This window comes from Vigna angularis, chromosome 9, assembly GCF_016808095.1.
Source record: "Vigna angularis cultivar LongXiaoDou No.4 chromosome 9, ASM1680809v1, whole genome shotgun sequence".
Lineage (NCBI taxonomy): Eukaryota > Viridiplantae > Streptophyta > Magnoliopsida > Fabales > Fabaceae > Vigna > Vigna angularis.
Window position 1 is genome coordinate 2,152,676 of NC_068978.1, and position 27,325 is coordinate 2,180,000.

The window sequence follows — 27,325 nt, forward strand, 5'->3', positions numbered from 1 at the left end:
CCAAACTTTACTAAGTATTCTAACTCACAAGGAAAATATTTAGGTAGGGTAAGTTGATGGAGATTCCTATGATGAAAATTAGTTTAAAAAATAACATTTCTAGCATATTATGGTGAGTTAAAGCAGTTATATAGAATGGTCTTAGGTCATATTATGAAACTGGATCGGACATTTAATGCCAAAATCAGAATTTATATAACAAATATAAAATCTTTAAGTTGAAGTCAACACAAAAATCCTTCAAAAGTGAAAATTATAGTTGGTTTACCTATTTTGTGTGTGTTTAATAAATTCTTTGTGAATGATTTTTTATAATATACATTTGAATTATTATAAGTCTTTTCTTTTATTTAATATACTAACTTATCTTTATTTGTGATTTTGTTATTATATACTATGGTCGTGTATTTGTATGGTAGAGAATAAAGTGAAAATAATCATCACTAAAACATATTAAAAGTTGTATAGATATAATGGAAACAATTTATATGTATTTTCTTTTATATTTTGCATAATTAATCTCTCTTTGGTTGAGTTTATGTTTTTGAAAAACTTTATTATATAAATTAATAAAAATAGTGGAATACATATATATTACTTATGTAACTATTTCTTTTAATTTCAATTATGTAATGTTATAATTGAGAGACGATTCTACCTATCCCAAATATTATATTACATATAAATTTATAATTTTATAATGTTATAATATGATTTTATAATTCTATAATTTTATACTTTGTAATGTTTTTATAATTTTATAAATTTATTATAAAATTTTATAATTGATAATTTTATAATTTTGTAATTTTATAATAATTTGTTAATTTATTTTAATTTTATAACTTTATAATTATTTGTCTATTTATTAAGAAAAGGTTGTTTCAAATAAAAATTTTATTGAAGCAATATTCAAAAGAAACCATACTACCATTGATTCTATTAATTATCCGGATACATGTTTTCAAATATATATTCAATGTAAGTGTGCACTGGTAGTATTGTTTATACTTTATAGAATCCTAAACACAAGGATTAACATCCTACTACTTACGAGGTTAATCTCTTCATGCCTAAACCAAATGTCTAGGAAAAAACTTCATGTCATTCTCTCTTCCATCCCATTCATCTCTATATGAGTTCAATAACTAGTTGAATATCACGATACTCACTTTTAGAACTTTCATATATGAAAGCATACACCAAACAAAACCAGAACCAATTTTTTCTTGGATCAGTTCCAACCATTCTCGAATACATGTTACAAACTAGTCATCACATTAACGTTCAGAACACAACCTTTAAGCATCATAACTAGAAAAACACATACGATAATTAGTGTTAGACTTTGTTAGTCTCGCCCATCAAGTAGTACTTAAAAGTATACTGGTCCAGAGATTAGATAGCTCGTTCAAAAAGATCATCCCTAAATCTCAAAGGCTTAAATATCACGAAAGTCGCCCAACGGGACATTTTTCGTCCTGTTACTATCAAGTCAATGAGAATATTCTTTGTCAACGACCACTAAGTCAGTAACTCTCTAACTTTGAACTCGCCCACGAACCATATTATCACCCAACAAAGGTTAAGTCAGTGAATCCTCTGAGTTTGGTTTCACTCAACGAGAATATATCGTCCAACGATAACTAAGTTAGTAGTTGATAAGTGCAAAAAAAGTAGTAAATTTTCATATGGAATTTTGGCACTTCTGTTTTGAATTGGGTACATTTGTATCAATTTTCCCCAATCTAAGAAAGATAAAAAGTAATCACATGTTTCTGAGTTGTTGATTAAAAGGAAATCATTTGATCCCTATTTTGTATATATTTCAGGTAAATTAAGAGAGAAGAGTAAATCCTGCAACATTTCGCCCAAGCTAGAATGATCTCGCTTAAGCTAGATTCATCCAGGAAGCCATTGATTTTAAAGTCATTTTCACTTAAGCGAGAATAATTTAGCTTAAGCGAGAATGACTATCTTCTCCAAGAAGTTTCTTCTCGCTTAAGCGAGAATAATTTAGCTTAAGCGAGAATTCGGGCAGTATATACACTCATGAGTTAGAAAGAAAAAAGAGAAAGACGGAGAGCGCAGAGAAAAGAAGACACAGAGCTACCCAAAGAGTTTTTCTTCCACTTTAGCTGTAGGATCTTCTTCTTCATCTCTTAGAATGTCAACGGCCACCATGAGTGGCTGATCTTTTCTCTTGGAATTAAATGTAATCGATTCGAACTTGGACGTAATCTGGTGATATTTATATATAGCATTTCTGTTTTATTCAATATTGGTATTTTTGTTCTGCTCTTAGTGCTTGATTCTGTCTGATCAATAGTTTCATGAATGTGGGTTTTAGTTTTGACTGGAAAGTATTTCTAAAATCTGATCTGAACAAGAATACTTGATATCCTGCGATGCTAGGGATAGATTTCAGTTTATCAATTGCTTATAACACTTGAATATAATGCTAGACAGTTTGTTGGATATGTGAGGAATCAATATTCAAGGAACTGATCTTATGAATTTTATACGCGAGGAATCGGTATAAATGACTTTTGTATGTTGCATCAATATTGGTAATTTCAGTTGCTATATATTTATATTAATTCAGGTTGCAGACGAGTGAGATAGATGAATTCAATCCCAACTTCTCGTATTAAACTTTCTTTAACTTATCTGCTGTTAATATTTTACTTTTACGCAACGTAGTATAAATTATCAAAATCCATTATGAATCGGTTTGAATACCCTTGTATATATGTTGTTTGAGATAAATTTATCTATTTAATTGAAGTTGTTCCTCGTGGGATCGATACTCTTACTTAAAAATCATTATACTATAGTTGACTATTGGTACGCTTGCCAAAAGTTCAACAGTAGCTCCCCGACTCTAGCGTTGCCTCACGAATTAAACATAGCAAGAATTCAATCACCTCATCACTAAAGATGATTCAACTTCCTAATCTTAACTTAATAGACCAATTTCATCAAATAATTCAATTTCACAATTTTACTACCATACAAGCCTACAATTAGTAATTAAAACTTGTCTATCAATTAAAATCAAAGTAACTAGATTCCCTTATCTTATAGATGACCAATAAGCTCTAAAGTCTTAAGACAACTTCACATGCACAAAAAAACTTATATGCTCCTACAAACAATAGAATAGTTAGAACCACCTATCAGTAGAGAATTTTATAAAAGACTCAAAAATCACATACAAGCTCAAACAACTCACATGCATGGAAAAATGTACAACCAAGAAAAATAACAGAAATCAACTTTCTCTTTTGCCAAAACTAATTGGTTGAAGTAGAAGAGCTCGTCTCAAAGATCACTCAGATGGTTTCTAATCTTCAGACAAATGAATAGGGAGTCAAAATTCTTAGAAAGAGGGTAAAGAGCTATTAGAGAAAGAGTTTTTATATATATGGTGTGTTTTTAAGTAACAAAATTTGTTAATAGAAATTCTATTTATACATTGGAGTTTTAATATTAAAATAATTGAGTCTCATTATTTAAAACACGTTATCACCTCAAAGACATTATTTTCTAGACTCTTACATTCTCCCAACAACAAAAATTTCGACCTCGAAAATTGAACTCATCAAGAAACAGATGCGGGTATGACTTCCTCATATGCTCCTCTAACTCCTAGGTAGAGTCACCTATTTTCCTTTGCAGTCTACCTTGAGGATAATAAGCAAAACTCATCCTGAGGTCGCTGCTCAAAGATTGTTGTAATGTCTGCCAAAATCTAGAAATAAACCTAAGATCACTATTTGACACAATACTTGAGGCACTCCATGCAACCTTACTATCTCCTTGATATACAACTATGTCAGCTTGACCATAGACATCATCAGATTAATGGGTAGAAAATGAGCATTCTTCATTGGCTGATCTACTATCACCCAAATTGCATCATGATCACTCACAGTGGGTAACAAAATCTTTAACTATGCTATATCATTTCAACTTTGGTATCTCTGTCTGCTATAACATCTCATCAAACCTATGATGTTTTACCTTTGATAAGTAAAGTAAAAGACTACGAATTGAGTTACGTCTCTTTTTAATTTTCTTATTTACAAGCAAAATACTACAAATTCAACTACATCTTCTTTTAATTTTCTTATCACAAAAATTTAAAAGTTATTTCTTTTTCTTGAAATTCCACGGTACAAAACCAAATGAATAATTAGGGTGCAACAAGAAATATATGGAGATGCAGGAGGAGTGTCTGTTTTTCAATTTTAAGGTAATATTAAATTTCAACTAAACCAAATTAATTAAATATTTTGTTTAGTTTTAATTTAGTAAAAAAATTCAACCAATTTAAATAAATATTTTCAGTTTATTATAAATTGGTTAAATTTATTTAGTTAAATTTGTTAAATAAAAGATATATTCTAACTTTTTCATATCATTATTATCATATTTATAATTTTAATTTTGTTTTATAATCTACACAATTTCATTGCTAAAAATCATAACACAAATTTACTTATTATTATATTATAAACATGCTGTAAATACAATATAATCAAATCTTGGAAAAAATTTCCATAGTAACTTAATAAACTTTAAACATATAATTTATATTCCAATATAATTTATTTGAATGTTAGTTTTATAGCTTTAACATAGATGATATTCTAATGTTTGGAATATTATAAAAAAATGGTTTACTTTTTCCTCAGTGCAAGAAACTTGAAACTAAATTAACTTTGGCAAAAGAATGGATTTGGAAGTCATTGCTAGTTCAGTGAATAGTATGACTGAGTTTATTTTGCTGATATAAATTCAACATCACTCCATGCAATATCACGAAAGCATCCACACCCTTCCAAACAGATAAACTTATTGTAATTGTACCGTAAGATCGGTCTTATTATTTTTTTAATGTTGCTGCAAACAAAGATTTTAGGAGGAATTCTTGCTGCAGCTGGCCCAATATTCAGCTACCAGCTTAGAGAATGAAGAGTTGGTGTCCATTAGCTTCGAAGGCTCATCATATTCCACCATTTTCCCTAAGACACCATACAAAATATATTAATTAGACAATAACTTATTAAGCAGTGTATCCCTAAAAGAGGAAAAAAGAATGAAAGAAGATACCATAGGAGAGGACCATAACCATATCACTGTCTATAACAGTGGGAACCCTGTGAGCCACTGTAATAACTGTGCATGCTTCAAACTCTTGTCTGATAATTCTTTGTAGAATTGCATCTGTGGCAGAGTCAATGGAGGCAGTGGCTTCATCCAGAACAAGAATTCTGTTCCTCTTTAGCAGTACTCTTCCAAGACAAAACAGTTGCCGTTGTCCCAAGCTCCAATTTCCACCTTCATCACTCACTGTATAATCATTCTCAATCAGACTTCAATGCCTAATTTGTTCCAAAATCTTAATTTATGAATCAAAGACTTTTATTTTGGAAAAACAACTTGCAAGTTCAAATATTATGCGTATCCCTCAAGACTTTAAACCTGAAAAGAGTAAAGCTGCAATAGATTTTTGCCAAAGACTGCTGAGAGAATTGGCCAGAAAATACCCATACCAGATCTGTGGCTCTAAGTAAGTATGTGAAGTTTACTCACCCAGAGAGTCTAAGAGATTTGGAAGATGGCTGATAGTTTCCTTAAGCTGACATTTCCCTAAAGCCTATGTACAGATGAAACACTTGTTTAGTACAAGCTCAAGAAAAACTTAAAGGTGTTAAAAAAACAATTATTAACAGCAGAGCTGGTCCATTTACCTTCCATATCTCATCATCTGAATACAGGCCTAAAGGGTCTAAGTTGGTTCTGATGCTGCCCTTGAAAAGAGTTGGTTCCTGAGGGATGATGCTTAGTTTCATTCTCAAATCCTTCAACCCCATTGAGCATATGTTAATCCCATCTATGAGAATGTCACCGCTTGCTGGCTCAACTAAGCGAAACAAAGCACTTATGAGTGTACTCTTTCCACTTCCAGTTCTTCCCACAACTCCCACTCTACTCCCTTCTCTAAACGTGCAAGTGATACCCTTAAGCACTAATGGAGCATTCGGACGGTATCTAATCTGAGACCAGCGAAGGAAAATAGCCGTCACAAAGAAGAAGATTTATCCATTTGACAGTATTAAAATAAAGAAAAAAAGAATGAAAGACAAGGATGAAAGTTTACTTGTAAGGCTTGAAGGTCAATCCTGCCTTTGGAAGGCCATGAAGATGTAGGTTTGTGGTCCTTGACAATAGCAGGAGGCTCTGACGGTAGGTGAACGAATTGCTTGATTCTTTCAACAGAGATAAGATAGTTTAATAAGTTGCAATACCATCGAGTCCAAAATATATGTGATGACGTCAAGGATAGTGCGTAAGAGAGAGATAGTCCCACAAGACCTGCATAATCCAAGAGAATTTTGAACAGCTAAAGGCTCGTTAATAACATGCATAAAGCTTTATCTTGCTAATTAACATCCGAAGTAATATTACCTGATGATACGTATCCCTGAGGAAATAGAACAAGTAGCAAAGCTGAAGTGATGACTGTCAAATTTTGAAGTGCTTCAATCCTCAAAAGTAACCATTCCGTGGCCACATTAGAATGAAAAAACAGTGTTGCGTCTGTGTCTACAAGCTTTAAGTAGTTTTTAAAAAATCTTTCTACCATATCGAATGCTCTCACAGTAACAACACCAAGTGATGTTTCAGCTGCAAAATTCATCACAGGAGCTTTCGTGGTTCCATTGATCCTCATTAATTCCCTTGACGAGGCTTGATAATATTCCTTTCATGGAGGAGAAGATTTGGAAAAAATTAGCTTTCTGAGTTAAGCAGGGACGAGAAATAAAAAACTAAAAAGATTTTAAAGTGGCTAAACCTGAACATATTTTGATGCAACTATTGCAGGAATGGCAACAATGAGAACTGGCCATGTCACTAAAACCATTACACCAATCATTACAAAAATTTCAATTGGTATACATGTTGCAAAGGTGATCGAATAAGTTATGTCAAAATCCAAAATACTTAAATCTGATGAAGCCTGCAAGAGAGAAAAAGTGGATCAAAATTTCGAATATGACTAAACGGCAATGAAATTATTTAGATTTTTTTTCCATTGGGAAATGAAATCTTAATCTTACTCTTGTTAAAATCCTTCCTATGGGGGTTGAGTCAAAGAACAGCATAGGAGCATTGAAGATAGCAGTATTGAAACTTGTGAAGAAAGCTTTGGAAGAATTTAATCCAAGATAAGCGCTCAAGAGACACCTTATATACACAAACGCAACACCAGAAAATGAAATTAATGAGTACACACCAACCAAGAAGGCAGTAGTTATTTTTGGAATATCAATGGCTAAAGCAAGCCAAATCGTTGATCCGGTCTGCAAAGCAATAAAAGCAAACTGTGCCAAAATTATATAAAACAGCATCAATGGACCCCTGGAAAAGGAAATATAATCCCAGAATGTCTTGAAGCCGACATCACCAATCTCTTTTTCTTCTTCTTGTGTAAGTTGCATCCCAAGTTGACCCTCCGTAGAAATCTCCCCCTCACTTTGATATTTATAAACACCTTGAGACTCTTCTCTACTAGTTCTGTTCTCATTATTCTGATCCAACTCTGTAATTGCTTCCGTATGAGCGCTCACAAGTTGTTCAAAGGCAGTCCCAGCTGTTAAGAGATTCTCATACTTTCCTGATTCAGTAACTTTTCCACCTTCCATTACCTAGAATTTGAGTCATAAAATCTCGTGTTAATTATACACAAATGTAATGTAATAGGTATCTAAACGATGTACTTTACCAGGATTGTATCAACTTCTGAGAGAAACTCCACTTGATGTGTCACTAGAATTACTGTTTTTTCTCTTAGAGCCGTCATTACGCAGTCCTGTAACCATATAAATGCAAGTGGTTTGATACACTAAAATGGCAATAACAGTTCCACTGAAGTTAAGAATCTAATAGTGAAAGTTTCTTACTTTGAAAAGGATAGCAGCAGTGTGAGCATCAACTGCACTGAAAGGGTCATCGAGGAGATAAATGTCAGCATCATTGTAGACAGCACGAGCTAGTTGAATCCTTTGCTTTTGTCCTCCACTCATGTTAATCCCTCGCTGACCTATTTCTGTAAGATCACCATGACTAAAATCATTGATATCCTTATCCAAGGCACAAACTCTAATGGCATTCTCGTATCTTGTTTTCTCCATTGGCTTGCCGAATAGTATATTCTCTCGAACCGTCCCACTTTGTATCCAAGAAGTTTGAGAAACATATGCTATGTTGCCGAACACATTGACCTATTTTCCATCATTCAGAAATTTCATAGATAAAAGAAGACAATTAAATACAAAGAATATCAGTATGAATGACATGAGAACATAAAGCTAAACTTGTTTTGCTTAACTCACAGTTCCTGATATCTTGGGAATCTCTTCTAATACTGCATACAAAAAAGATGATTTTCCAGCTCCAACTGGCCCACAAACTGCAACTTTTTGTCCCCATTTAATTTCTAAATTCACATCTCTTAAAGTCGGGGATACTGATTCATGGTTCCAAATGAAGTTACCAGCTTGGATTTCTACCGCATTAATTGAACTTCGGTTTTTATAACTTTTGTTACCATCACTGGTATCTAGTTCTTCGTCAAACAAAAAGGTATTGAGACGATCAAAAGATACCTTAACTTGTATCAGAACAGATAGAGCCTCCGGAATCATTCGAACAGGTTCTGACAAGTTCCTCAACGTTGCGAGAACTGTAAATATGGTCCCGGCATTTAATGGAGCACTATTGAAAACAGCACAACCCAGGAAAACAACAGCAGAAACGATGGTAGGAGACATCCAATATAAAAGTGACCCATAAGCTTTCAACATCTGTGCCTTAGATAGCCAAATGAACTCTTTCGCACGTAGGTTCTCAACCAAACTCTTGAATTTGTCTTCCCATGACTGTAACTTGATGATTTTCATGCTATTCAGAATTTCTGAAGTTGCTCTGAGACGCTCATCCTGTGAAATCATGAACTGTGCCATGCACTTTTGTTGGAACTTGGCAAATGGCACATTGATAAGTCCACATATAAGAAGAGGGATTAAACCGGGAAGTGCACCTACTCCCACAACTCCATACAGGATACTGATAGATAGAAGAATTTGCAATGTACATGCCCATGTTAGATGAAACCACCAAGGGAATTCTCCCATTCGATACGCATCAACAGAAATGTAATTCACAATTTCACCTGTCGAGTGTCTTGTCCTTGCTGAGTTTGAAAGCTTTAGTTGTTTTTCATACACTGCAACCATCAGAGCTGATCTCATCTTCAACCCCGACCTCCTGGTACAAAAAAAACCAGTGTCTCTGTGACACAGAGTCAACCACTTTGGAGAGAATAAGATAACCCACTATGGTAAGACCTTCTCTGAGATCTGTCTCCCCGGAATCCCTACTATTTGAAAAGTTGACAAAAGCATAGAGTATTAAAGGAGAAACAGTGACAGCAATGGTTCTGAGCAATGCGTAAACAGATATTAATATGTTCTCTTTTAAGTGAGTTCTAACAATGGACCAAAACACCAAGTTCTTGGTGTTGTTCTTGCTTCTCTCCCTCGCAAGGGATTGCCATGCATGCATGAAGTTTTGGTGGGACAGGTGTGCCTTATCTTCAGAAAGAATGGAAGGGATGTCTTCAAGAGATAGTGTCCTTGAGTAACCCAAACTGAGTAAGGAGTTAACCCAAGAGAAAGTCAACTTGCTCAGAAAGGAAGCACGACCTAGTCCTGTTTCTTCCGAGTCAACTTCCGGAGCTAACAACGGTTCAGATAAACTTTTCGGCACTTTTTGAATGACAAAGTAACCAAGGTTTTGGAAGGCACAGAAGAGAAGAAGCGTGTGTAAGAGCCATAGTAGGACATCGAAAATTTCTATTGCATGCTTTCTAAAAAGAATTTCAATGTGGAGAGCCGAAACTAGTGCAAAGGAACATGCCCACCAGACAGAGTTTAGAACTTTGATCCATTTGTGTCCCTGAACAAGCAATGAAACTGCTAAAGAAGTCCAAACAAATCCTCGTACAACGCATGCTAACCAGCTAAGGTGGTTAGCCATGGAGTTTCCAGTTTTGGCTACGAGACTCCACAGGGCAATACTGTAAAACACAACACTAGTGATCGCGCAACAGATAGAGACAAAAAGGAAAAACCTGGTTTTGGTATGACTTCCATTTATAAAATTTCTTCTGATTAAAGTGACAATGGTGGAAGCGTAGAAGACACAGACGAAAATTAGATTTATAGTGTCTATTGTGCTCCTTTGGGAACAGAAAGAAGTGAACTCAAAATGCTTCAGAAAAATCAATGATAAATCATCAGCGTATCCAGTAAAAATCTCCATCATCATCATCATCAAAGAATGATCAAGACTTTTAGACGCAGCAATGGGAAACTTTAGAAGATGCTCTTCATGCAAATGAACAAGATCAAAGAACTAGACAAAAGACATCATTTGCATGAAAAGGTAACTTCCACAGTCTCCTTTAATAAAGAACTTAGTGTTGTTGTGTGGCACTAACGGTGCAGAGAAGAAAGAAATGTTGGATACATGTTACTAAAAAGGGAATAACTGACATAATCAGTGTGCCCCACCTTCCTGTACAAACCCTTGCAAAGAGAATCACTTTCACTTTTGATTTGAGTGGTTGGAGCATGGCAAACATTGCACTTAAAAACTGTTGAAGATTGGATTTGAGTGGTAGAGAGATTTTTCCCTTTTTGGAGCATACACTTCAATTATAATGTGCTTGAAGTCTTAATCTCAAAAGGATTGCATACTATAACGTGTTTAAAAGGTTAGAAACAGACAAAAAAAACTTTAATAACATGAATTGATTTTAATATTTTGATTTTGATTTAGTAATATCAAAATCTTTTATGCAACCGTGTCGTGTTATTAATTATGATATAATAAGAAGAAGATCACGTTGAAGTACAGGTGAAATTTATTAAGTTTGATGTAAGAAATACAGAAATAAATATTTTAAATAAATTTTAATTATCAAACAAAATTTAAAAAAATATTTTGAAAAAAATTAATTTCACTTTTACATGTATAAAATACGTTAAGTTTAATTATTCCAAGGTCCAATTTTTGTTAGAAATTGTATATTGGTTTCTCGATTTTATTTTATCAATTGGGTTTTTATTTTAAAAAAATTAACGTAATCATGTCTTTGTTGTTAGATAGACATTAACATAATTAAAGATATTTATGCGGTTTCTTACTTTTTTAAATATTTTTTAATTATTTCTATTTTTATTTTTTAATATATTTTTAAAAAAAATTGTCATGTTTCAAACTAATATTGTGTTACATGACAATGTGACAATGTCATGTGTCATTATGATGTTATATTATTGTATTAGTTTCAATTTGGTCTTATATTATTATTTTATATTAATTTAGTCATAACTTTTCTTTTAAGTTTAATACTTATTTTGGTTCATGGTTTGTTAGGTTTGTTTAAAGTGGTCCTATCTTTTTTCAAATGTTCACAAACATCCTATATTTTGTAAAAACGGTTCAAATTGCTCATTTTTTACTTACGACGTTAACAATGCTAACATAGAGTTGTCCCTTGGCCAATATTGAATGAGTTTCAATTTATCATTAGGTGACACTTTGAGGTCAATTGAGGTGTAAATTTTAAAAATAAAACTTAATGACATAGATTATTTATAACAAAGGATTAAATGAAATTACCTTTAGATTAAAATCAATTCGCGATTTGTGTTGAAGAATAGGTTGAAATTGGTGTTGAAATTGGGTTTGTGGTTCTTCATCTTACCTACTCGTTTTGATAGTTTCAATTCTTTATGTTTGATTAGAATTAATTATGGAAGTTGCTTTGACTCTATAATTTATACAATGTTGATTGTTTGCTATTCTCAAAATAGCATGTTAATCTATTTTCTTACATAATATCATAATTAGAGCTTCACAATTTTACTCTAAGCTAGCAAGAGACATTTACAATTTCAATTAGGAAGAATTACAAAAGGTTTGTTTTAGAGCTTCAAGTTCTTTTCCAATTTTTTCTAATCTGTATAACCTAATAACATAATAGAAGAACAACTAAATTTCTTTAAGTCAATTAAGAAAAGAAGAGAATAAGGTTCAGATGGATAAAACTGAGTGGTTGGCGTTCGTGTTCTATGGTTCGTGATTTTGATTTCTTGCAATGTTGGGGTTTTCGCAATTTTAGGATTTGCAGTTTTGTAGGTTCTGGTGCGAAGATATTTCAATGGATGATGTAAGGATTGAATGAGGGTTGGTAAGCTTCGCAATTGAATGAGGGCACTCACGGTGGCTTCGCGAATCAGTGGTGGAATAAAGGAGAAGTTGCGATGGAGGCTACGATGTAGCTCGATATTCACTATGGCTGGATGAGGATTACAACGATTGTAGAAGAAGGATATTATGTGACGAAGCTTCTAGTTTTGGGTGGGAAGGGTGTCTATCCCTCATTGACAAAGGTTGCTACATAAAAAATGACAAACTCGAACCGTTTTTACAAAATATGAAATGTTTGTAAACATTTGAAAAAAAGGTAAGACAAACCGAGAGATCAAAATAAGTATTAAACCTTTTTTTTTAAATTGAATAATTTTATATCTCCAAATTCAAACAAAATTTTATTTATATATAAATGTTATACTAATATTTTTATTAAAATTTATATTTTTATTATATATCTTTAATAAATTAAAGAAAATTCTATGAAAAAAATTATTTAACCTTTAATTTTTTTTTTACTGAGATTTTACGTAGATATATATGTTGGAGGAAATAAGGACTGGTCAAGGGTTTATATACACATAGATATTTCCAATGATAAGAGGCCTTTTGGAGTGGTACCAAAAGCAAATCCGTGAGGGCTTGGCCCAAAGCGGACAATATCTTATCATGTGTGGAGTTCTATGTGTGTGTCAAACCTCCCCCCAACAGTGGTATCAGAGCCCATGGTTCGGATCTGGTGACCGGGCTCAGACGAGTACGCCCCCCCCCCCCCCCCCCCCCCCATGATCAGGTGAGCCAGGCAGGAGGCCAGTGACGGATCACCGGATGAATCTTGAGAGGCGGGGAGAGCAAGAGAAATGCTCATGTTGTGACCATGGATCGTGAAAGAGGGCAAAAGAGAAATGCTCCGTGTTGACCATGGTGTACTCAAGGATGAAAAAAGACTTCCGCAGCGGGGGAGGAAAGACCACAGTCCTTTGTTTGAGGGAGGATGTTGGAGTGCAAACAAAGTCCCACATTGAGTGAAATAAGGACTGGTCAAGGGTTTATATACACATAGATATCTCCAATGATAAGAGGCCTTTTGGAGTGGTACCAAAAGCAAATCCGTGAGGGCTTGGCCCAAAGCGGACAATATCTTATCATGTGTGGAGTTCTATGTGTGTGTCGAACAAATGTTCAATTCAATACAAAAAATAGTTGGTTAAAGTTTATGTATTTTTTATTCATATTAATTGATTATTAATAAAATTAGATTGATTGGTCAATTCAATCACATTTTTTAAATATTTTTATTAAAATTTGTAATTTTTAAACCCTGGAATGATTGAACCAATACATTATAAAGTTGGAGTAGGAATCAAAATAAAAAAATAATACGACAGCTTCTCATGCAGTATTCATTTCATCCAAGATAGCTACATATCACATCATTTCTGTCATGTTTTAATTGTATAATATGTCAATCCAACAATTCTGAAAATGATTAAAGCTTTGTGAATTTTCTACGGAAGAATTTTTCAAAGAAAAATTCCAGAAAGAAAAATTCCATATTATACAACTTATAGAGTTTAATAATTATTATATCATCATGCATTCCCTTGTGAATGGAAGTAGGTGAGATTAGAACCTTGAAAAGTATCTATGAAAAAGCAATTGTTGAAGAATGTGCTGCATTGTCTCATTCAGCTATATATACACAGAATAATTATACATGATAATGGTTATGGAAAAAAGAACTTTTACTTTCTCAGTCAAATGATGATAAATTATAGTTTCTACAGGGAATTAAAAATATATTATTTATTTGGATAATTTTATTTTTGACAATAAATACAATATTGTTTTTTTAATTTCAATATATACAAACTCTAAATAAATATTGAAAAGAAAATTGAAAATCAATACTTTATTAAAAATCTCGTAAAGAAATCATTTTGAAACGTTTTTTTAGTACCGAGTTAATGTAAAATAATTTAGAAATAAATAAATGATGGATCTTGATATAAAATATAAAAGTTGTATTAGCTCTACAAACAAACAAAAATTAGTGAAAAGTTGACTAACTTTCTAATCAAAATTCAACAATTACATGACCCATTATACATTTTATTGTCAATGTTTATTATTTTCTATTTTTATTTAACTTATTTATATGTTTATTTATTTATATTTCACAAAGAAATACAATATATAATGGTGATGAGTTACTTGGTTCTCGCATAAGAATGAAGTGAAAACAAGGTGTCATATCATAATTTAAATAAAACTAATGGAATTAATTTTTTAAAATTATAATTTTAATTATAATATAATTTTTTATCGTAAATAGTTTTCTTATGATATAATAATAGAAAATGTTTTTGATTTTTAATGTTGTATATGTCTTTTAAGATAAATAGTTAATTTAATAAAATAAATATTGAAATAATTCATTATTATAATAAAATAAATAAACTTTAACTTTATTATTTTTATTTAAATTCTAATTTAATTATATTCATTATTAATAAAATTAAAAATAAAATAAATATATTAATATTTGTTATATCAAAGCAATTATATTTTATCGTATTAAAATTCTTTATTTCACTAATTTAAGTCACTCATTTAGATTTCGCCGTACATAATTTCTCATATAATTATAAGAAAAAATATGGATAAACAAAAGTTTGTATTAAGGTTTTCGGTCACTCCATTTTAAGTGAGATTCATTTTATAAAAAAAATTATTTTTTAAAACTTCTTTCCCAAACTTATTTATCTTCTTTCTAATATTTTTATTTATCCACTCATTGTTTAAGATTTGAACACATTTTATGATTTCTAGTATCAAAAGTAATAAATTTATCTAATCAAATTTGAGTTTTTTTTATGTGGAGTTAGAATTACGTGATAAATTTGGCTTATATGGTCAATAAAGACTTTTTATCTAAAGTAAGCTTTTATTATATGCAGTTCTATAATATATGCTTTGAATGATGTTTTCTAGTTTATTTGTTTAATTAATGTATGTTTAATATGCTTAAATTTGTTTTATGTTGGTTATATGTGTTTGACTTGAGAGATTTTGTGGAGATGTCATTTAACTGATTTAATTAGCTGAGTGACATTTTATTGTTGTTTTTTTTAGCTAAAACTTGTGTCAAAAAGGCTAGATGGAACAAATTAAAAATATTAATGTCTTGTTCAAGTCTAGATTATGCAAACTTATTAGGTAATTGTTTCACTATCTTAATGTCTTGTTTAACTCTGGATTATGCAAACTTACTAGGTAATTGTTTCACTCGTTGATTGAGTGCATAATATACCAAGTTATTAAAGAGGTAGGGGAAGCCTCACTAGTTGGGGAGGTGATTTGCTCTAAGGGTGATAATGTGGGACATGCTAATATTTGCAGCCTATTGAACCGTATAAGCTTGACCCCCAAAACCCATAGCCCAGGCGAGCCTAGGATGAACTGGGGTAGGCTAGCCTGTATACTCTTTATTTTCTTAGATGCAAATGCAATTCCTAAACTCCAAATCTCCCACGTATGCAAAAGGAATACACTATTCACTTGATTTGGATAATATTTTCTCCTTCTCCTTCATCACAAGGAAGAACTTCCACATCGTGTAAGAGAGCCTCTATAACCTTTTCATGCTTTCATTTTGACATTTTTTTAATCCATTATGTTTTCTAGGTTTTTTTCCACATATGAATTAGGATAATTATCATTTCCTCATGTTGCTTGCATATGGTGTAGTCTGATTAACTTGATAGCTTCCTCATTCAATTCTATTTTGGTGTATGTATTATCTCTTCCTTTTTCCCCATTTTAATACCATTCATGGATTTTTGTCTTTGTTTGACTATAAAATTATAAATTTATTTACGGGCTTAATTATTTGGAATAAACTATTATTAATTTACCATAAACATAATGATCACAAGCTAATACCAATAACAAACAAATGGGTCTACGTATAAATTACAATCTAACATTATATAATGCAGGAAGGTCTACAATGTTCATTTTTTTCTTCTTATTACTCCATGAATATAAATAAGGATTCGGGGTTTATATAGGCAGGGATAACTCAAGCATGGAAAAGATTAAGGATTTGTAATGCAAGATGTGTTTAAAAAATTAGGTCGGCCTATAGGCCGACAGGCCAATAACTATATGGGGCAGGCTAGATTTTTTAGCCAACATTTTTGAAGCGGGGTGGGCCAGCCTGAATCGTACTTTGTTGGACAGTTGCAAGGCATGCTTAAATGGGCTATGTCGACCTGTATTGCCACCCTTAATTTACTCGCTAAGAAAGAAGTATTTTATGGGTCAAAGAGGCAGGGATGTTTCCTTTCACTAGACGAGATAAAACTCTCTAGGCAAAATTTGAAAATTTATTCCCGTTGTTCGATTTGCTGAGTGGGAGATATTCTTACTAAGTAACTTTTTGGAGAAATTTCTTCCAGTACTCACTTACTATGCGAGTCATCCTAGAAGACACATACAAAAATTTTATTTATAGTGTCTATTATGCTCATTTATGAATAGAAAGAAGTGAACTCAAAATGCTTTAGACAAATCCATGATAAATCACTAGCGTATCCATTACAGATCACCATCATCATCATTGAAAATATCAACACTTTTACACGCAACAATTTGTAGTTAAGAAACTTTAGAAGAAGCTTTTCATGAAAATAAAAAAACTTAAAGACAATAGACATCATTTTCATCAAAAGAAAGCTTACACAATCCCCTTCAATAAAGAATTGAGTAGTGTTGTTATGTGACATTAATGGTGTGGAAAAGAAAGAAATGTTGAATACATCTTAATGCCAAAAGGAATAACTTACATGTTCAATGTGTGATCCACTTTCTTATGTATACCCTTACAAATAAAAACACAAACATCATTCGCATTTCATTTAAGTGGTAGGAGAATAGTAAACACATCCAACCGATCAAAAACCAAAAAGGCATAAATTCATTTTTTTTCTCCTTTTTATGTTAGTATATTGTTTTAAGCTTCACGTGACTCATTGATCCATGCATATGACTCAAAATAGTTCAAGGTGAATCTATATTTATTAGTGATTATGAGGATGTGTTATGATCTTTGATAGAGTTTTCTTTGTGTTATGAGAGCATTCGATAAGACTTAAAGCTTTAGGAGTAACCTTTAAGTTTGAGTTTCTTATTCTAAGGGAAGATAATAAATTATAATAGAGCTAATTGAACTTGATTAGCTGTGATGAAACTTGGTTTGATTAATCTGATAAATTTGTAATTCTCTTTTGAATTTGAAATTAGTTGAAATGTCCGGTATGTTGGTATTTTAAAGTGTTTAGTTAAAGTATTTGATTTTAAATTGATGTGTTAGAGATTGCATAGATATTTATTTGAAGTGTGAATGTTGATACTTGAGAATAATGTTATCAAGTTAGTCAATTAGCAAAAACTAAGAATTCTTGAACTAAATTATACCTAGTGAATGTTTGAGAAGAATAAAAGTAACTCATATAGGCTATCCATGCAGTAAGTCCACCCCTCTGCCAATCAAATCTTGACTCATTTAAAAGCCCACGCCCCTTTTGTATAAAAAGAGAAAGAAGAGAAGTAAAGCCTCTGCCATTCTCTCTTTCCAAGGTCAAACATCCAAGGCAACAAAAATAACAAAAAGAATTAAATAAAGTTTAACCCAAAAGCTTTTTCTCAAGAAGCTGGAGAAATTCGAACACGAAACGCACCACAATACTTCAATTACCACAAACTCATCTACCACAGGACCCAATTCAAATTGTTGCAATACTAACACAAACAATAATATATGAACATTAGTTTATGCATTTTCGAAAATTATAATAACAACAATTACTAATTAATTTTTATACAACTCCTAAATACTTTTATCACCCAATAATACACCATAAATAAATATCTATTTTTAAAAAATATTAAAATAAAAATAAAAGTTATTTTTATTTATTCGGGCTTTACAACATGAAAACTGAATGAGGGTTGGTCAATTAAGGGGCAAAGCGATCTCATAAGCTATTGGTTCAATTTTTCTCTATATTTGATATGGACAAATGACCTTAGAAGAAAGTTTTCTTGACTGAATAACCCTCCCCACACTTGTGGTTGGGTTTGCTCTCAAGAAAACATGTTTTCCAACTACAAACTCCAAAGGTTTCCTTCTCTGATCAGCATAAGACATCTATCAACTCTTTGATGCCTTCATCCTTTCCTGTATCATCCTCCCCTTTTAGTAGTTTGCTTCAACATCTCTAGCCCTACCAACACTGCCTCGTCATCCTAATACCAACATAAAGGGGTTTTGCACCTTCTACCATTTCTCATTATGAATCCATCTCGATGCTAGCATGATAACTATTATTGTAGATAAACTCTACCAAGAGAAAAACTTCATTCCATCCGCCTAAATGATCCAGTACATATGACCTCAACAAAATTTCAAAGGACTTAATTATTCTTTCTGATTGCCCATCAGTTTGATTAAATGAATGTGAGTTCAAATCTTAGGAAGAGAGGTTTATGAGAAATCTTTGTTTAATTTTGTTTATATTTTTTAAGGGCAAAAATGTCTTTTCCATTTTTATAATTGAGGTGTGAAATTATAAATAAGGATGTAGAAAATAAAGAAAGATACTTTAAATAATAGAAGTTGAAAATTAAAAAAAAGTATAACGTACAATTTATTTATTTAAATAAAAATGGGTTTATTAAAGGAGAAAAAAAAATAAAAGATAGAGGAAAAGGAGCTTAAAAAGATAGCTAGGTAAAAGTTAAGAGAAAGAAAAAAAAGAGTATGATGAGACACATAGATTGAAGAGGAGAACATATTTTTTTAAAGATAGCAGCTCACCTTTGTTTTATTGTATGATAAATGTTTTATTGTATTTATTTGTTAATTTAATTTGATTGACAGAAATTTCTGGATGCTTTGAATGAGTTATTAGACACTTGTGCTTTGTTTGATTGATTTCCTAAATTTTGGTAAGCTTTGTAATAATGAAAAATGGTGTTCTAGGATCAATAAATATTGATTTAACATTTTTTGGGGTATACATGAAATCCTTTTCGTAAAAGAAGAAAGTAAAACCTTGAAAATTGGTTTAAATAAAAGAGAAGATTAGAGAAATGAGTTTAGAGGAATATATTAGGGATTTCTCTTTATGGTAATTAGGACCCTATTAAAAAGTTAGGGTTTTCATTTAATGGTAATTAGAAACCAAGTTAAGAATTTAAAAATTTATTATACGTCGAATCTAATTAAATTCAAATTCAGATTTGTATCTTAGGTATTAATTAATTTCTTATAGGTTCAGATAACCTAATTTAAATCTTTTTCCCAAATTGATTGGGGAAGTTTTTGTTTCTTCTTCACGGACAAACCCAGGTGGGTCATTTTTGTTGCGCCTCCAGGGGGAGTTTCTCTCCTTCTCGGTTCTAGGGAGTTCATGGTAGAAAAGGGAGACACCCTTATTCTTCTCTTTTTCTTTTATTGCGAGCCACCCCGATTTCTCTTTTCTCGCGAACAGACGCAACGTTGGGGCGAGAATGTTCTGAGTTTTCGAGCAGAGGCAGAGACCTTGCAGAGGCGCGGCGGAGGCGCGGCGATGACTGAGCGATGGTGCGGCAAGGTCGTGATATGAATAAAAGATATATATTCTAACTTTTCCTCAGTGCAAAAAACTTGAAACTAGATCAACTTTGGCAAAAGAATGGATTTGGAAGTCATTGCTAGTTCAGTGAATAGTTACTACAATGCACCATCAATTTATTTTCCTGATATGAATGAGTTTATTTTGCTGATATAAATTCAACATCACTCCATGCAATATCATGAAAGCTTCCACACCCTTCCAAACTGATACACAAAGTGTAGGAAGGACCACTCTGTAAAAAGTTCCCACAACCTTCTAAAATTTCAATTACTTAATTTTATTTCGTATATTTGTCTTCTTTTATTTTAATGTTGCTGCAAACAAAGATTTTAGGAGGAATTATTGCTGCAGCTGGCCCAATATTCAGCTACCAGCTTAGAGAATGAAGAGTCGGTATCCATTAGTCTCGAAGGCTCATCATATTCCACCATTTTCCCTAGGAAACCATAGAAAATATATTAGACAACTAACTGAGTTTGCAGTGTATCGAAAAAGGAGGAAAAAAGAATGAAAGAAGATACCATAGGAGAGGACCATAACCATATCACTGTCTATAACAGTGGGAACCCTGTGAGCCACTGTAATAACTGTGCATGCTTCAAACTCTTGTCTGATAATTCTTTGTAGAATTGCATCTGTGGCAGAGTCAATGGAGGCAGTGGCTTCATCCAGAACAAGAACTCTGTTCCTCTTAAGCAGTACTCTTCCAAGACAAAACAGTTGCCGTTGTCCCAAGCTCCAATTTCCACCTTCATCACTCACTGTATAACCATTCTCAATCAGACTTCAATGCCTAATTTCTTCCAAAATCTTAATTCATGAATCAAACACTTTTATTTTGGAAAAACAACTTTCAAGTTCAAATATTATGTGTATCCCTCATGATTTGAAACCTGAAAAGAGTAAAGCTGCAATAGATTTTTGCCAAAGGCTGCTGAGAGAATTGGCCAGAAAATTCCCACAACACATCTGTGGTTCTAAGTAAGTATGTGAAGTTTACTCACCCAGAGAGTCTAAGAGATTTGGAAGATGGCTGATAGTTTCCTTAAGCTGACATTTCTCTAAAGCCTATGTACAAATTAAACATAATCAAACACTTATTTAGTACAAGCTCAAGCAAAACATAAAGGTGTTAAAAAAACAATTTTTAACAGCAGAACTAGTCCGTTTACCTTCCATATCTCATCATCTGAATACAGGCCTAAAGGGTCCAAGTTGGTTCTGATGCTGCCCTTGAAAAGAGTTGGTTCCTGAGGGATGATGCTTAGTTTCATTCTCAAATCCTTCAACCCCATTGAGCATATGTTAATCCCATCTATGACAATGTCACCGCTTGCTGGCTCAACTAAGCGAAACAAAGCACTTATGAGTGTACTCTTTCCACTTCCGGTTCTTCCTACAACTCCCACTCTACTCCCTTCTCTAAACGTGCAAGTGATACCCTTAAGCACTAATGGAGCATTCGGACGGTATCTAATCTGAGATCAGTGAAGGAAAATAGCCATCACATAGAAGAAGCTTTATCCATTTGACAGTATTAAAACAAAGAAAAAAAATTGAAAGAGAAGGATGAAAGTTTACTTCTAAGGCTTGAAGGTCAATCCTGCCCTTGGATGGCCATGAAGATGGAGGTTGGTGGTCCTTCAAAATAGCAGGAGGTTCTGATGGTAGGTGAATGAATTGCTTGATTCTTTCAACAGAGATAAGATAGTTTAAAAAGTTGCAATGCATTCGAGTCCAAAATCTATATGATGACGTCAAGGATAATGCGTAAGAGAGAGATAGTCCCACAAGACCTGCATAATCCAAGAAAATTTTGAACAGTTAAAAGCTTGTTAATAACATGCAAAAGCTTTATCTTGCTGATTAACCTGTGAAGTAATATTACCTGAGGACACGTATCCCTGAGGAAATAGAACAAGTAGCAAAGCTGAAGTGATGACTGTCAAATTTTGAAGTGCTTCAATCCTCAAAAGTAACCATTCCGTGGCCACATTAGAATGAAAAAACAGTGTTGCGTCTGTGTCTACAAGCTTTAAGTAGTTTTTAAAAAATCTTTCTACCATATCGAATGCTCTCACAGTAACAACACCAAGTGATGTTTCAGCTGCAAAATTCATCACAGGAGCTTTCGTGGTTCCATTGATCCTCATTAATTCCCTTGACGAGGCTTGATAATATTCCTTTCATGGAGGAGAAGATTTGGAAAAAATTTAGCTTTCTGAGTTAAGCAGGGGACGAGAAATAAAAAACTAATTTTTTTTTAAAGTGGCTAAACCTGAACATATTTTGACGCAACTATTGCTGGAATGGCAGCAATGAGAACTGGCCATGTTACTAAAACCATTAGACCAATAATCACCAAAATTTCAATTGGTATACATGTTACAAAGGTGATCGAATAAGGTATGTCAAAATCCAAAATACTTAAATCTGATGAAGCCTGCAAGAGAGAAAAAGTGGATCAAAATTTTGAATATGAGTAAATGTTAATAATGATCAAACACAGGGAAATTGTTTAGATTTTTTTTCCATTGGGAAATGAAATCTTAATCTTACTCTTGTTAAAATCCTTCCTATGGGGGTTGAGTCAAAGAACAGCATAGGAGCATTGAAGATAGCAGTATTGAAACTTGTGAAGAGAGCTTTGGAAGCATTTAATCCAAGGTAAGAGGTCAAGAGAGACCTTATATATGTAAACGCAGCACCAGAAAATGAAATTAATGCGTACACCCCAATCAAGATGGCACTAGTTATTTTTGGAATATCAATGGCTAAAGCAAGCCAAACCGTTGATGCAGTCTGCAAAGCAACAAAAGCACATTGTGCCAAAACTATATAAAACAGCATCAATGAACCCCTGGAAAAGGAAATATAATCCCAGAATGTCTTGAAGCCGACATCACCAATCTCTTTTTCTTCTTCTTGTGTAAGTTGCATCCCAAGTTGACCCTCCGTAGAAATCTCCCCCTCACTTTGGTATTTATAAACACCTTGAGACTCTTCTCTATGAATTCGGTTCTCATTATTCTGATCCAACTCTGTAATTGCTTCCTTGTGAGCGCTCACAAGTTGTTCAAAGGCAGTCCCAGTTGTTAAGAGATTCTCATACTTTCCTGATTCAGTAACTTTTCCACCTTCCATTACCTAGAATTTGAGTCAAAAAATATGGAGTTAATTATACACAAATGTAATGTAATAGGTATCCAAATGATGTACTTTACCAGGATTGTATCAACTTCTGAGAGAAACTCCACTTGATGTGTCACTAGAATGACTGTTTTTTCTCTTAGAGCCGTCATTACGCAGTCCTGTAACCATATAAATGCAAGTGGTTTGATTCAATGAAGTGGAAAAAACAGTTCCACTGAAGTTAAGAATCTAATAGTGATAGTTTCTTACTTTGAAAAGGATAGCAGCAGTGTGAGCATCAACTGCACTGAAAGGGTCATCGAGGAGATAAATGTCAGCATCATTGTAGACAGCACGAGCAAGTTGAATCCTTTGCTTTTGTCCTCCACTCATGTTGATCCCTCGCTGACCTATTTCTGTAAGATCACCATGACTAAAATCATTGATATCCTTATCCAAGGCACAAACTCTAATGGCATTCTCGTATCTTGTTTTCTCCATTGGCTTGCCGAATAGTATATTCTCTCGAACCGTCCCACTTTGTATCCAAGAAGTTTGAGAAACATATGCTATGTTGCCGAACACATTGACCTATTTTTCATCATTTAGAAATTTCATAGAGAAAAAAAAAGCATTAAATACAAAGAATACAAGCATGAATGACATGACGACATAAAGCTAAACGTCTTTTGCTTAACTCACAGTTCCTGAGATCTTGGGAATCTCTCCTAACACTGCATACAAAAGAGATGATTTTCCAGCTCCAACTGGCCCACAAACTGCAACTTTCTGTCCCCATTTGATTTCTAAATTCACATCTCTTAAAGTTGGGGACACTGATTCATGGTCCCAAATGAAGTTTCCAGCTTGGATTTCTACCGCATTAATGTAACTTCGGTTTATATAGCTTCCGTTACCATCACTGGTATCTAGTTCTTCATCAAACAAAAAGGTATTGAGACGATCAAAAGATACCTTAACTTGGATCAAAACAGATAGAGCCTCCGGAATCATTCGAACAGGTTCTCCCAAGTTCCTCAACGTTGCAAGAACTGTAAATATGGTCCCGGCATTTAATGGATCACTATTGAAAACAGCACAACCGAGGAAAACAACAGCAGAAACGATGGTAGGAGACATCCAATATACAAGTGACCCATAAGCTTTCAACATCTGTGCCTTAGATAGCCAAATGAACTCTTTCCCACGTAGGTTCTCAACCAAACTCTTGAATTTGTCTTCCCAGGACTGTAACTTGATGATTTTCATGCTATTTAGAATTTCTGTAGTTGCTCTCAGACGCTCATCCTGTGAAATCATGAACTGTGCCATGCACTTTTGTAGGATCTTGGCAAATGGTACATTGAGAAGTCCACATATAAGAAGAGGAATTAAACCAGGAAGTGCACCTACTCCCACAACTCCATACAGGATACTGATAGATAGAAGAAGATGCAATGTACATGCCCATGTTAGATGAAACCACCATGGAAATTCTCCCATGCGATATGCATCAACAGCAATGTAATTCACAATTTCACCTGTCGAGTGTCTTGTCCTTGCTGAGTTTGAAAGCTTTAGTTGTTTTTCATACACTGCAACCATCAGAGCTGATCTCATCTTCAACCCCGACCTCCTGGTACAAAAAAACCAGTGTCTCTGTGACACAGAATCAACCACTTTGGAGAGAATAAGAAAACCCACTATGGTAAGACCTTCTCTGAGATCTGTCTCCCCGGAATCCCTACGATTTGAAAAGTTGACAAAAGCATAGAGTATTAAAGGAGAAACAGTCACAGCAATGGTTCTGAGCAATGCGTAAACAGATATTAATATGTTCTCTTTTAAGTGAGTTCTAACAATGGACCAAAACACCAAGTTCTTGGTGTTATTCTTGCTTCTCTCCCTCGCTAGGGATTGCCATGCATGCATGAAGTTTTGGTGGGACAGGTGTGCCTTATCTTCAGAAAGAATGGAAGGGATGTCTTCAAGAGATAGAGGCCTTGAGTAACCCAAACTGAGTAAGGAGTTAACCCAAGAGAAAGTCAACTTGCTCAGAAAGGAAGCACGACCTAGTCCTGTTTCTTCCGAGTCAACTTCCCGAGCTAACAACGGTTCAGATAAACTTTTTGGCACATTTTGAATGACAAAGCAACCAAGGTTTTGGAAGGCACAGAAGAGAAGAAGCGTGTGTAAGAGCCATAGTAGGACATCGAAAATTTCTATTGCATGCTTTCTAAAAAGAATTTCAATGTGGAGAGCCGAAACTAGTGCAAAGGAACATGCCCACCAGACAGAGTTTAGAACTTTGATCCATTTGTGTCCCTGAACAAGCAATGAAACTGCTAAAGAAGTCCAAACAAATCCTCGTACAACGCATGCTAACCAGCTGAGGTGGTTAGCCATGGAGTTCCCAGTTTTGGCTATGAGACTCCACAGGGCAATACTGTAAAACACAACGCTAGTGATCGCACAACAGATAGAGACAAAAAGGAAAAACCTGGTTTTGGTATGACTTCCATTTATAAAATTTCTTCTGATTAAAGTGACAATGGTGGAAGCGTAGAAGACACAGAGGAAAATTAGATTCATAGTGTCTATTGTGCTCCTTTGTGAACAGAAAGAAGTGAACTCAAAATGCTTCAGACAAATCCATGAGAAATCATCAGCGTATCCAGTAAAAATCTCCATCATCATCGTCATCAAAGAATGATCAAGACTTTTAGACGCAGCAATGGGAAACTTTAGAAGATGCTCTTCATGCAAATGAACAAGGTCAAAGAACTTTAAACAAATCTAACAAATAAAGAGAACAAATTAGGTATTAAACTTTTTTTTTAAAATTGAATAATTTTATATTTCCAACAAAATTTTACTTATATATAAATGTTATACTAATATTTTTATTAAAATTTATATTTTTATTATATATGTTTAATAAATTAAAGAAAATTCTATGAAAAAAAATTATTTAACCTTTAATTTTTTTACTGAGATTTTACGTTGATATATAAACTATTGATTGATTGAATTTGGATAAAATGTTCAATTCAATACAAAAATTAGTTGGATAAAGTTTATGTATTTTTTTATTCATATTAATTGATTATTAATAAAATTAGATTGATTGGTCAATTCAATCACATTTTTTAAATATTTTATTAAAATTTGTAATTTTTAAACTCTGGAATGATTGAACCAATACATTATAAAGTTGGAGTAGGAATCAAAACAAAAAACATAATGACAGCTTCTCATGCAGTATTCATTTTATCCAAGATAGCTACATATCACATCATTTCTGTCATGTTTTAATTGTATAATATGTCAATCCAACAATTCTTAAAATGATTAAAGCTTTGTGAATTTATCTACGGAATAATTTTTCAAACAAAAATATCATATTATACAACTTACAGAAAAATATCATCATGCATTCCTATATAGTTACTTTTTAAATCTAAAAAGTTACTTTTTAACTCCATCTAGACGTCAGATCCCGTCAATTCGACTTCTATAGCCATATAGACGTTCGATGTGGGATAATCGACTTCTATATACTCATTTTTTAAATCTAAAAAGTTACTTTTTAACTCCATTTAGACGTCAGATCCTGCCAATTCGACTTCTATAGTCATATAGACGTCCGATGTGGGGTAATCGACTTCTATATATTCATTTTTTAAATCTAAAAAGTCACTTTTTAACTCCATTTAGACGTCTGATCCCACCAATCCGATTTCTACAACCATATAGACGTCCGATGTGGGGGGAACCGACTTCTATATACTCATTTTTTAAATCTAAAAAGTCACTTTTTAACTCCATTTAGACGTCCGATCCCGCCAATCCGACTTTTACAACCATATAGACGTCCAATGTGGGGGGAACCAACTTCTATATACTCATTTTTGAAATCTAAAAAGTTACTTTTTAACTCCATTTAGATGTCACATCCTGCCAATCCGATTTCTATAGCCATATAGATGTCAGATGTTGGGGAACCGACTTCTATATACTCATTTTTTTAAATATAAAAAGTCACTTTTTAACTCCATTTGGACGTCTGATCCCGCCAATCCGACTTCTACAGTCATATAGACATCCGATGTGGGGGGAACCGACTTCTTACTCATTTTTGAAATCTAAAAAGTCACTTTTTAACTCCATTTAGACGTCTGATCCCGCTAATCTGACTTCTACAGCCATATAGA

General features: G+C 33.2%; 1 protein-coding gene and 1 pseudogene across 1 annotated transcript; both read right to left on the reverse strand.

The window, feature by feature from the left end:
• Positions 1–4,761: 4,761 nt before the first annotated feature.
• LOC108323592 (ABC transporter C family member 8-like) lies at positions 4,762–10,591 on the reverse strand (annotated as a pseudogene).
• A 9,468-nt stretch (positions 10,592–20,059) lies between these two features.
• On the reverse strand, positions 20,060–25,830 carry LOC128194087 (ABC transporter C family member 8-like). Its single transcript, XM_052868782.1, has 11 exons — positions 23,814–25,830; positions 23,382–23,702; positions 23,204–23,290; positions 22,539–23,126; positions 22,258–22,422; positions 21,868–22,162; positions 21,561–21,775; positions 21,152–21,457; positions 20,984–21,047; positions 20,501–20,740; positions 20,060–20,415 (listed from the first exon to the last, which is right to left on the reverse strand). Exons 1-11 carry the CDS (start codon positions 25,812–25,814, stop codon positions 20,309–20,311), a joined length of 4,389 nt encoding a protein of 1,462 aa, XP_052724742.1. The 5' UTR covers positions 25,815–25,830; the 3' UTR covers positions 20,060–20,308.
• Between the last annotated feature and the right edge of the window lie 1,495 nt (positions 25,831–27,325).

Coding starts and splice junctions, on each gene's coding strand:
- LOC128194087 (XM_052868782.1), bottom strand. CDS start 25,814: ATGACGATGATGATGGAGATTTTTACTGGATACGCTGATGATTTCTCA. Junction 21,048..21,151: donor CAGATGATGAGATATGGAAG/GTAAACGGACTA, acceptor ATTTGTACATAG/GCTTTAGAGAAATGTCAGCT. Junction 20,741..20,983: donor AAATCTCTTAGACTCTCTGG/GTGAGTAAACTT, acceptor ATGGTTATACAG/TGAGTGATGAAGGTGGAAAT.